General features: G+C 40.2%; 1 protein-coding gene across 2 annotated transcripts in view; it reads left to right on the forward strand.

Annotated features, from left to right (window-relative positions):
- Positions 1 to 11,060, forward strand: part of POLH (DNA polymerase eta) — a 39,261-nt gene extending 28,201 nt beyond the window's left edge. For both annotated transcript variants that reach the window (XM_047860617.1, XM_047860618.1), the window contains 6 exons: positions 1,598 to 1,701; positions 2,875 to 2,994; positions 3,986 to 4,109; positions 4,646 to 4,711; positions 8,286 to 8,455; positions 10,166 to 11,060. In XM_047860617.1, the coding sequence (XP_047716573.1) occupies positions 1,598 to 1,701; positions 2,875 to 2,994; positions 3,986 to 4,109; positions 4,646 to 4,711; positions 8,286 to 8,455; positions 10,166 to 11,060 (1,479 nt within the window). The remainder of the gene's footprint in view (positions 1 to 1,597; positions 1,702 to 2,874; positions 2,995 to 3,985; positions 4,110 to 4,645; positions 4,712 to 8,285; positions 8,456 to 10,165) is intronic.
- The last annotated feature ends 550 nt before the right edge of the window (positions 11,061 to 11,610 follow it).

Below are 11,610 nucleotides of genomic sequence, written 5' to 3' on the forward strand. Positions count from 1 at the left end.
TTGTGGAATTGCCTGAGTATTTTCTGCTTTTGCCTATTTCCTCCTTTCTAATGAGAACAATAAGAGAGATGGAATAGTAAAATTTTATTAGTTTGGACCCCTATTTTGATTTAGAGAATAGACAATTGTCAATAATATAGGGGCAGAATAACTGGTTTTCTTTTTTTTTTTTTTTTCAACATTTATTTATTTTTGGGACAGAGAGAGAGAGAGCATGAACGGGGGAAGGGCAGAGAGAGAGGGAGACACAGAATCGGTAACAGGCTCCAGGCTCTGAGCCATCAGCCCAGAGCCCGACTCGGGGCTCGAACTCACGGACCGCAAGATCGTGACCTGGCTGAAGTCGGACGCTTAACCGGCTGCGCCACCCAGGCACCCCAACTGGTTTTCTTTTTAAAGTGCTGTGAGGCTCTGGAATCTTTGTCCCCTTCTGACGAGGCTCAATAATTGGGCAGTGGCTGATTATCCCTGGTTACTACCTTTTCCCCCTTCCTCCAAGAAGAGGAAAGTTGCCAAACTATCCCACAGAGTTTTAGAGGTTTCTTCTGGTTGAGTGAAGGGAGGGGAAACAAAAGTCCCATTGTAGTAATTTGAACAAGACTAAATGTTGCCTAGTAGAAGTTCTAGAGAATCTCTCCAGTAAATTTAAAGGATGATTTTATACTTTTCCTACCAATTATAATTTGTGAACTGATACCACTGAAGCACCTTATTCTTTCAAAAGAGTTCTCAAGGACTTAAGGTTTGGGTTTTTTTGTTTTGTTGTCCCCCCCCCCCCCCCCCCATTTTGAAGCCTTGTTTCTAGTAGAAGATGTTTGCTATTGGAGGATGATTTTGAGATCTCTATCACAGATACTTGAATTATGGTAATCTGTGTTAAATCTAGGACTCAAAATGGATTAACCATTAATCAAGAAATGTAAATCAGGGGCACATGGGTGGCTCAGTCGGTTAAGCGTCCGACTTCGGCTCAGGTCATGATCTCATGGTTTGTGGGTTTGAGCCCTGCATCTGGCTCTGTGCTACAGCTTGGAGCCTGGAGCCTGCTTCGGATTCTCTGTGTCCCTCTCCCTCTGCCCCTCGCCCACTTGTGCTCTGTCTCTGTCTCTCTCTGTCTCTCTCTCTCTCTCTCAAAAATAAATAAACATTAAAAAAAATTTTGTTTTTAAAGAAATGTAGATCAATGTGGTAGGGTAAAACAGGTTTGTTTCAGCATTTTCATATGCGCATGCCTAGAAATGCACCTTATGTAAGTGTCCTCTGCAGCTTCTCTGGGCTTTTTCCCCTCTTGGAGTGGGAGAACCTTAAGGAATTGATGGGAATGGAAAAAAAAAAACGACCAAAGGGAAACCGAGAATAGATGTGGAAAGAACAATGAGGATGATGATAGTGGGTCATAGTTTCCACTGAGGATGTTGTGGGACACCGACGTTTAGAGATGTCTTGAGTTTCTGGTTTTGTTTTTGTTTTTAATGTGGAAACCATTAGTAACAGCCCTTAAGCTGTGCCTGTGTTTTTATGTGTACGTTAACATTCACCAGCTCTCTGTGTGGGTGAGGTTGACAGTTACGAAGTTTTTATGCTTTCCATGCTCCAGGTCCTGGCAAAACTGGCCTGTGGACTTAACAAGCCCAACCGCCAGACCCTGGTCTCACATGGGTCAGTCCCACAGCTCTTCAGTCAAATGCCTATCTACAAAATGTAAGTATTCAGGGAGTACCTTCAGTGTCGCTCATATACTTGTGAGAGCACTCTGGTTTCTTCTGTCCCTTATGAGAGATTGGAGCAAGAAAATGTAGGTAACCAGGAAGGTAGAAGAGAGAGAACACAGGAAATTTTGAAAAACACAGACTTTTTTTCCTAATGATAGGCTTCAATTCTGGATTATCTATGGAAGTTACTTAATCCTGAATTTTAAAAAATGAACTGATTTTTAGCTGTGTCTTTAATTTCCTTCTAGCCTTTTTGTTCAAGTCTGTTACTAAATAACAAAAGCAATAGGAATTTTACTTCTTTTTTTTCTTCTAATATCATCCCGAGGTGTTCAGGGCTACCAAACTGCTCCCAAAGTAGGTATGAGAGAAAAATCCAAATAAAACAAATAACTAGGCTGTGCATACCAATTGTGTGTCCTTGATAAGGGCTTACACTATTGTTGAAGGGACAAGATGAAGGGACAAGACAGTTCAAAGGAACAGTGAAAGTGCTATTAAGACTGTACATGAATATTTGCTAAATGAGCTATACAGGTAGTTATCAGAGTTCAGAGAAGAGAAATCTGAGAAACATTTATGAAAACTGCATGAGATTTTGCCAGATGATAATTGAAGAGCAATTCTGATTTTGATAATGTTTTGAACAGAAAGGGGGGAAAGTATAAGGTATTTGTGGTGAGCTGGGACATAAACCAGGTTAACTGGACCATGTTGGAGAAGATAAGTGATAGAAATAGGACTGAAAAGGTAGGTTGAAGACATATTATAGGAAGCTTTACAGGCAAAGCTTAAGACTTTTTATTATATTCTTAAATATAAAAGGTTTTAGTCATGAAAAAGATTTGTCTTGGGGTTGGAATTTCAATCCCTAAATGGGACAGTAGATCCTGTAAAATTGAAAAATTTTTATACAGTTGACTTTGATAACTAATCAATGACTTTAACCTTTTGTTTATGCTATTGTTAATCTTCCCAGGTCCTAACTCCCAGAGTATTTGAATCATCTAGTCTTATACTAGGAAATTAATAGTTTACAGGAGCAGTACGTGCTCTCATTGTCCCTGAACCCTGTGGAGAGCTACTTACAGAAGCAAAATTTCTTATGTCTGCTGATAACCAGATATTTATGATGTGACCTATAAATTCTTTGTCTTGTTAGCCGTAATCTTGGAGGAAAGCTAGGGGCCTCTGTCATTGAAATCCTGGGGGTGGAATACATGGGTGAACTGACCCAGTTCACTGAATCCCAGCTCCAGAGTCATTTTGGGGAGAAGAATGGGTAAGTGATTCCTAATGTTTTTCAATCATGACCTGTATGGAGATGCTAAAGTCAAACACAGACAAAAGCATCCAGTAAAATTTAGACCTATCTTTAACATTTGTTCCTCGAGATAATTTCTTTGGTTCTTTTGCTTTGAAATGTTAGGTCACTGTGGCCTGTCATTCTAGAGTAGTTTTTCATTTACCTAAGTAGGTTGATAGGCTTGGATATTTAGAGCATTTCCGTGTGCTGAAATGCTGGTAATTCCTTTAAAACCTTTTTTTTTTTTTAATTTTTTTTTCAACGTTTATTTATTTTTGGGACAGAGAGAGACAGAGCATGAACGGGGGAGGGGCAGAGAGAGAGGGAGACAGAGAATCGAAACAGGCTCCAGGCTCTGAGCCATCAGCCCAGAGCCTGACGCGGGGCTCGAACTCACAGACCGCGAGATCGTGACCTGGCTGATGTCGGATGCTCAACCGACTGCGCCACCCAGGCGCCCCTAAAACCTTTTTTTTTAATGTTTATCTTGAGGTGTGGGAGGAGGGGCAGAGAGAGAAGGAGACAGAGGATCCAAGGCAGGCTCTGCACTGACAGCAGCGAGCCCAATGTGGGGCTCAAACCCATGAACTGGAAGATCACGGCCTAAGCGGAAGTCAGACACTTAACCACCTGAGCCACCCAGGCACCCCTCCCTTAAAATCTTTGTATTTAGACTTATACCAAAAAACTTGGGGATATGAATCAGTGGCTTGCTCAGCACTTTTCCAAAAATACAAATGATGAGTTGGCTTTAAAAAGCACAACCAGTATCCCTCTCCTTGGCAATATATTCCACTAGCATTCATTGGGAAGGGCAGGGATTCTGTCAGAGGTGAAGTATATTTAATTCTGGACAAATTTTTCCATTTCTATGAAGGAGACAAAAAGTAGTGCAATGTAGGCATTTTATTTTAACAAGAATTATCATTTGCTTTCACCTTAAACTTTTTTTTCCTGCTTTTATTAGATCTTGGCTATATGCCATGTGTCGTGGGATTGAACATGATCCAGTTAGACCCAGAAAAATACCTAAAACCATTGGCTGCAGCAAGAACTTCCCAGGAAAGACAGCTCTGGCTACTCGGGAACAGGTAGGCAAGCATTCTTGAGAGAACATTGCCTCTTTTGAGGGGGTTAGTGGGTAGGTTTGGGTAACTGCAGAACGTTTAGTAAGTTAGACGGGGCCATTCTGTTGTAAAGTATGAAGCTCTTTTTTTGTGTTGAAAATGGACTAAACTTATTATTTTTTCCATGATTTATTTTTTCTATCCAAAAAGAAATAAGATGAAACTGACTGAAATTTGAAATGGAATTACTCATTTTTTTGGTAGATGATAACTTGGAAGGCCTGGGATATTATGCCTCAAGCTTGTGTGTTATTTTTTTTCTCAGAGCTGGAACATGCCTGAAGTTCACCTGACGGCATTCCAGCAGGAAAAGAAAATGAGAATCTTGAGCTAAGGCAGGTCAGAGTACTGAAGATTTCTATGATCTGGTGATCTCTTGGTTATAGGGGAGACATTATTGCACACTTACATTTGTGGGAGAATTGAACAAATCCTCCATCTCGTACTATAATAAACCTAGAATTTTTAAATGAAAGATTAAAGTCTCAACACTTTTTTAGGTACAGTGGTGGCTTTTGCAATTAGCCCAGGAACTAGAGGAGAGACTAACCAAGGACCGAAATGATGTAAGACTTTCTTTTTTTATTCTTGGGGTGAGTTTGGGGATTTAAATACCAGTTGTTGTGTATCTTAAGGAGTAGAAACAAAGATACAAAAAGATACCAGACTAGGAAGTTTTAAGAAATCTTTTGGGGCTCCTGTGTGGCTCAGTTGGGTGAGCGTCCGCCTTCAGCTCAGGTCATGATCTCACAGTTTGTGAGTTTGAGCCCTGCATCAGGCTCTGTGCTGACAGCTCAGAGCCTGGAGCCTGCTTCAGATTCTGTGTCTCTCTCTCTCTCTCTCTCTCTCTCTCTCTCTCTCTGCCCTGCTCCTGCTCTGTCTCTCTCTCTCTCAAAAATAAAAAAAAATTAAAAAAAATCTTTTTTCTTTCATAAAACTCAGCATAAGATCTGAGTATCCCATCTCCCTCGTTGCCATTTGCCTCTACTCTTTTGTATATTCCTTATTTAACCCCTCCTACAATCCTGAATATACAGTGGATCTTCATCAGAGTACAAAGCCATTAAATAAGACACTCAGGGATTAGACTGTAAATCATTGGAACTTGCAGTCCATGTGACAAAGTAGTGCTGGCAGTTTTAGAGACAGCGCATGAAGTCAAAGACTTGACATCTGATTAGTTTCTTTATCCTCTCCTTTAAATCAAATAGCTTTATTGATATTTTACATACCATAAAATTCACCCATTTACAGTACACAGCTCAGTGGTTTTAGGACATTCCAGAGTTGTTCAGCTATTCCACAATCAATTTGAGAACATGTCATCACCCAGAAAAGAGATCTATACCCATTAGCAGTTACTTAGCCCTAGGAAACTGCTGTTGTGCTTTATCTTCATACACTTCTTCGGGACATTTTATATAAGTGGAAGAATGCAGTATGTGGCCTTTTGACTTGCTTGAAATCTTTTGGTTAACATATTTTCAAGGTTCACTCATACTGTAACATGAATGTTTATGAATGAACAATATTCTATTATATGGATATATTTTGTTTATCCATTCATCAGTGAGTGAATATTTGAGTTGTTCCTACTTCTTGGCTGTTATGAACAATGTTGCTATGAACATGCATGTATAGATTTTTGGGTAGATATGTTTCATTTTTCTTGGGTAAATGCCTAGGATTAGAATTGCTGGTTCACATGGTAACTATGTTTAGCATTTTGAGGAGCTATCAAACTTACACTCCTAGCAGTGTAAAATTAATTTTACTATCTTTGTTACTGTCTTTTTATTTTAGCCATACTAGTGGGTGTGAAGTGGTATCTCACTGTGGTTTTCAGGTGCTTATTGGCCATTTTCTTATCTTCTTTGGAGAAATTTATCAAGATCCTTTGCCCATTTTCTTTAAAAAAAATTTTTTTTTAACGTTTGCTTTTATTTTTGAGACAAAGAGAGACAAAGCATGAATGGGGGAGGGTCAGAGAGAGGGAGACACAGAATCTGAAACAGGCTCCAGGCTCTGAGCTGTCAGCACAGAGCCCGATGCGGGGCTCATCATGACCTGAGCCGAAGTCGGCCGCTTAACCGACTGAGCCACCCAGGCGCCCCATCCTTTGCCCATTTTTGAAGTGGTTGTCTCTTCATTATTGAGTTTTAAAAATTCTCTATCTATGTATATATTATATATATATTCTCTCTCTATATATATTATACTCTATGTAAATCCCTTGTCAGATATTTATTTTGCAAATATTTTCTCCCATTCTGTGGGTTTTTTCACTTTCCTGATGGTATTGTTCGATGTGTTCTCTCATGTTTCAGCATCTAGGGGTCCTACAGGTCAACTGTATACTGTCAGAAATCATCCCAAACTACCCGTTTGCCCCTTGGGGTGGTGAAATGTTTGTTCTTGGGTGGGCAATCCCAGTTGTGTTATGGGCCAGTTTGCCTTTGCCCACTAGGTGTCGCTCCGTTCTCATTTCTCTTTATAAGCCTACATGCAACACAGTGGGGACCCCTGAAAATCTCTTTCTCTTTAACCTTAAAAGGATTTTACGTCAAAAGTAATTCTGGACATAGAAGATCCTTGTCACTTCACTGTTTAAAGTATTCTAGTGGTTTCCCTTCATATTTAAGTCATGTGTAGACTTAATTTTGTATTTTTATTTTGTCATGACCAAAATGATTTCGTCCCTGGCTACTTCTCTGGCCTTATCTCCTGTCCTGTCCCCCTTCCTTCTCTGCTGTAGCCTCTACCCCACTGGCAGCCTTCCCTTTTGTTTAACACACCAAACTCCCACGTTAGCAGTTTTGTTCTTGCCATTCCTTCAGCCTGGAGAATCTTTCCTCATATATTCTTAAAATTTCCTCTCTTGCTTTATTCAAGTCACCTTCTTCAAGAGACCTTCCCGACTACCCCCATCACATCAGCAGCTTTCATCACTCTCTTCCTTACTCTGCTTTTTCTCATAGAAATACAGGGGCGTTGGGTGGCTCAGCATCCAACTCTTGGTTTCGGCTCAGGTCACGATCTCAAGTTCGTGAGTTCAAGCCCCACGGTGGGCTCTGTGCTGACGGTGCAGAGGCTGCTTGGGATTCTCGCTCTCTCCCCCTCTGTCTCTGCCCCTCTCCCGCTTGTACTCAGTCTGTCTCTCTCTCAAAATAAATAAACTTAAAAAAAAAAAGAAAATAGAAATTTCTTATTTCTATTACATGCCTACTTGTTTATTTTCTGCAGTTCCTATTACAAGACAAGACCCATGAGGGCCTGAACTTTATTTTGTTCTCTCCTATGTCTCTTTGGTGTAGCTGATACATGGTTTTAGTCAATTGCCTATTTCTATTCTCTGAAGATAAATTCTTATGAACTGTATTTACAAAACGTACAAAAATACAAAATACATTTTTACCCAACAAAATATTTGCTGCTGTTGGCTTGTTTGCCTTAGGGGTATTTCTTCTCACCACCATCTCCTGATTCTGGAGGATCCCTATGTAGACTTTTCGCCTTCTTATATTTCTGCCCCTTGACCTTTATTTCTTAGTTTGCCTTGCATCAATAGTGTTCATTTGGATATCTAGACTTCACTGAAAATTGGGTCAATGATCTTGCTTTCTAGAGGCAAGCTCACTACACTGTATCTTCTATAGACAGGATATAAGGAAGAGGTGCTAATGGAAACTTCTGTGCTTAAGTATAAGAGCATCACCAGCAGATTAAATAATAGACCTACTACTCAATCTTGACATCCTAGCTTGGATCTTCCTCTCAGACAATTACTTAAATGAATCCTTCCCTTAGTCACAAAATAGAATAAGTATTTTTTATAATCTTCCTGCATAGACAGCACAAAAAAACATTCAGGGAAAGAGTTCCCATTTTCATTTATTCTGTCCTGTTCCCATCACCTGTCAAAATATCCTAGATACTCTAATATTTCATCCTTCAATTCTGTCTGCTCCAATTACTTCTTGCACTAAGAAACAAGCATAAAATATTACAAAAAAAATTAAACATGACTATTTCCAAACCATTTCGTCACCCTGGTTCTTTTAATTTCCTCTCAAACAATTCAATATATAGAACCCAGATGCTCACAGTAACTTTCTGGTCTCAATCCTTTTATACCCACAGAATGACAGGGTGGCCACACAGTTGGCTGTGAGCATTCGTGTACAAGGAGACAGACGTCTCAGCAGCCTACGCCGCTGCTGTGCCCTTACCCATTACGATGCTCACAAGATGAGCCGTGACGCATTCGCTGTCATCAGGAACTGTAACACTTCAGGAATCCAAACTTGCTGGTGAGTTTAATTCCAGCTTGTCTTCTCAGAAGACACTTGTACCCTGTCTTTCTCTAAAATTAGTGGGTATATAGCTTTCCAGCTGGGGTAGGTTCTTGGTGACTCTGGCTAGTGGGACCTATCACAGAGAGGAATGGAAGAAAACAGCACACCAGAAAAAAGGCAGCTTGCCTACAGCTTCTTTGCCTGCCTTTGGTGCATTTCAGTTCAGGGGTGGGTTCCAGGGGCAGAATAATCTAGTACTATCCCCGCCTTTGCTGCAGTCAGGAGGAACAAGCAATGGCATATGGGAGTACAGAAACTCAAGTTTCAAGGATCTTGAACTTGGGAATTTCAGCACTTAATTGTTCTATCTTAAAAACATCTTCCTTGACAATGCAAGCGACCTATATTCACTGATAATCTCAATCTAACATCCCAACTCAGTTACAAGCTCCGCTGGTATAAAACCAAATGTCGTATTACATTTCACTTCATTTGGTCATGAAAAATAACCAAATATATGATTGGAACGTGTTCATTTATTGTTCAGATATTAATGATTTTCAATATTGGGATCCTCTATTTATTTAACATAGCCTATTACATTGAGAAAAGTATTCCTAATTCACAACGGAAATATAATTTTGTGGGAAACATAAATTGGTTGTTTACTTATAGATCCACACTAGAGATTGTAAAAAATAATAAAGGAAAGAAAAGAAAAAAAAGGTTTCATTGAACACCTAAGTTATTGCTTATCTAAACATGTGGATACTACTGTTGTTTGTGCAGACCTACAACACGATGGGGTCTCTAAAGCTGGAGTCCTTTGTTCTTTATTTGGAATAATTTATTTAACTTATACTTCCTTACATATATGTTTATTTTCAAATTTTGAACAGTTTCACTGAACCAAATGATAAATTATGATACTATGTTCATATGAAACCTTATAAATTAACAGACTCTAACACTTACCGGGAGTGTGAAATCTACTGACAGGGAAGCATCAAAATGATCTGATTGTAAGACTGTCCAGAGCATGAAACCAGAGGATAGTGATATACTGTTATAATAACTTTAAAACAGCACTTACTCCTTACCTTGTCGAGGGATTAATCTGTTTATAAAAGCACATTTTATCTTCTGAAATTCAACTCATGTGAAAATGTATTTGAGTAAACAAAATGAGTAACTGTGACAGGAATTTCTTGAAATGTTTCTGAGACTAAGATAGGTAATCCCAGTTGTGGGATTTCATGCTCTAGAAATTTGAGTTGAAAGTCTGTCAAAATTAGGGTTAGATGGTGTCCTCTTTAAAAACAGAATGGAATGGCTAAGAGGATTTTTTCAAGAGACTTTCCAGTCTGAATACTCTAAAGCTTTTTTATTGCCCTGAATAAAATTTCTTGCCTCAACCCAGGATTATAGCTGTTTTTACATATGTTATGACATACCTTATGAATACCTAGCAGTCAGAGGATCCAGTTTCTATGTCTGACCTGGTTAGATGTTCACCAAATCAGCAGTTCTCAAGATGTGGTCGTAGGCCAGCAATATCCACATCACCCAGGAACTTGTGAAGAGTGCCTATCCCAGGTCTACTGAATCAGTATTAATCTGATACCCTAATATTTAAGAACCATAAATCCTAGAACCATAATCCCAGTCATTTACAAACTGAATCTGTGACCTGGTGCTAATCTTGTTCCTTTACTTTCTATACAGGTCTCCTCCCCTCGCAATGCTTTTCCTCTGTGCTACCAAATTCTCTGCCTCTGCCCCTTCATCTTGCACAGACATCACCACCTTCTTGAGCAGTGACCCAAGTTCTCTGCCAAAGGTGCCAGCTACCAGTTCAGAAGCTAAGACCCAGGAATGTGGCCTGGCAGGGACAGCCACTAAGAAAGCAGCCACTTCTCTGGAATCATTCTTCCAAAAAGCTGCAGAAAAGCAGAAAGTCAAAGAAGCTTCAGTGTCATCTCTTACTGCCACTACCCAGGCCCCCACGAGCAATTCACCATCCAAGCCCTCGTTACCTTTCCAAACCAGTCATGCTACAGGAACCGAGCCCTTCTTTAAGCAGAAGAGTCTACTTCTAAAGCAGAAACAGCTTAATAATCCTTCAGTTGTCTTCCCTCCACAAAATCCCCAGTCCAGCCCTAAAAAGTTAACAAACTCTTTTCCAACAGAATATCCAGATTGCACCCCCACCTGTCAAGAAGTATTGAAGGTGGGATCCTCTAAAACAACTCCTGCAGGGATGGATTTGGCCCAGAATAGCCCAAGCAGTCTTGCTTCTGTAACTTCCAAGTCTGCTCCGGAGGTGGCTCAGAAGTCAACTACTCCCCCAAGTCCTGTGGCAGCTGAGGACCAAGTGCCCTGTGAGAAGTGTGGCTCTCTGGTGCCTGTATGGGAAATGCCTGAACATACGGACTATCATTTTGCATTGGAGTTACAGAAATCCTTTATGCAGTCCCACTCCTCAAACTCACAGGTTGTTCCTGCCAGTTCTCCTCAGGGCAAAAGAAATCCCAAGAGCCCTTCAGCCTCCAGTAATAAACGCCCTAGGCCTGAGGGCATGCAGACATTGGAATCATTTTTCAAGCCGTTAACACACTAGTGCTGCCCTCAGGCTTGCTGCAGGGTTTTAATATTTTACCTGTAAACTAGGAGATGGAAACGTGTTTACTTCTCAAGGAAACCTGTAACTTTTATACAAGAAAAATAATCCAGTTAGATGCTGAGTTAAGACCCCCATCTCTTCACGGGCATGGATTCTAATTCCATTGCTGACAGAGATGTAAAAACTGACTTATCTTGCCGAGATACAACTGCTCGGAGTTTTTTTTTTTTTTTAATTTTTTTTTTTTTTTTTCAACGTTTATTTATTTTTGGGACAGAGAGAGACAGAGCATGAACGGGGGAGGGGCAGAGAGAGAGGGAGACACAGAATCGGAAACAGGCTCCAGGCTCCGAGCCATCAGCCCAGAATGCTCGGAGTTTTTAATCATTAAAGTTTAGGGACGCAGTGTCGGTAAAATGTGTGGGCCTTGAAGCCCACGAGAGGCACTTTCTTTTTCATCTGTAAAACTGATATACCTTACTGATTATTGGAAATCAAAGACAAGGTACTTAAAGTCTGTAGCTTAAAGATTGGAACAGAAAAGTAA

Source organism: Prionailurus viverrinus, chromosome B2, assembly GCF_022837055.1.
Source record: "Prionailurus viverrinus isolate Anna chromosome B2, UM_Priviv_1.0, whole genome shotgun sequence".
NCBI classification, from domain to species: domain Eukaryota; kingdom Metazoa; phylum Chordata; class Mammalia; order Carnivora; family Felidae; genus Prionailurus; species Prionailurus viverrinus.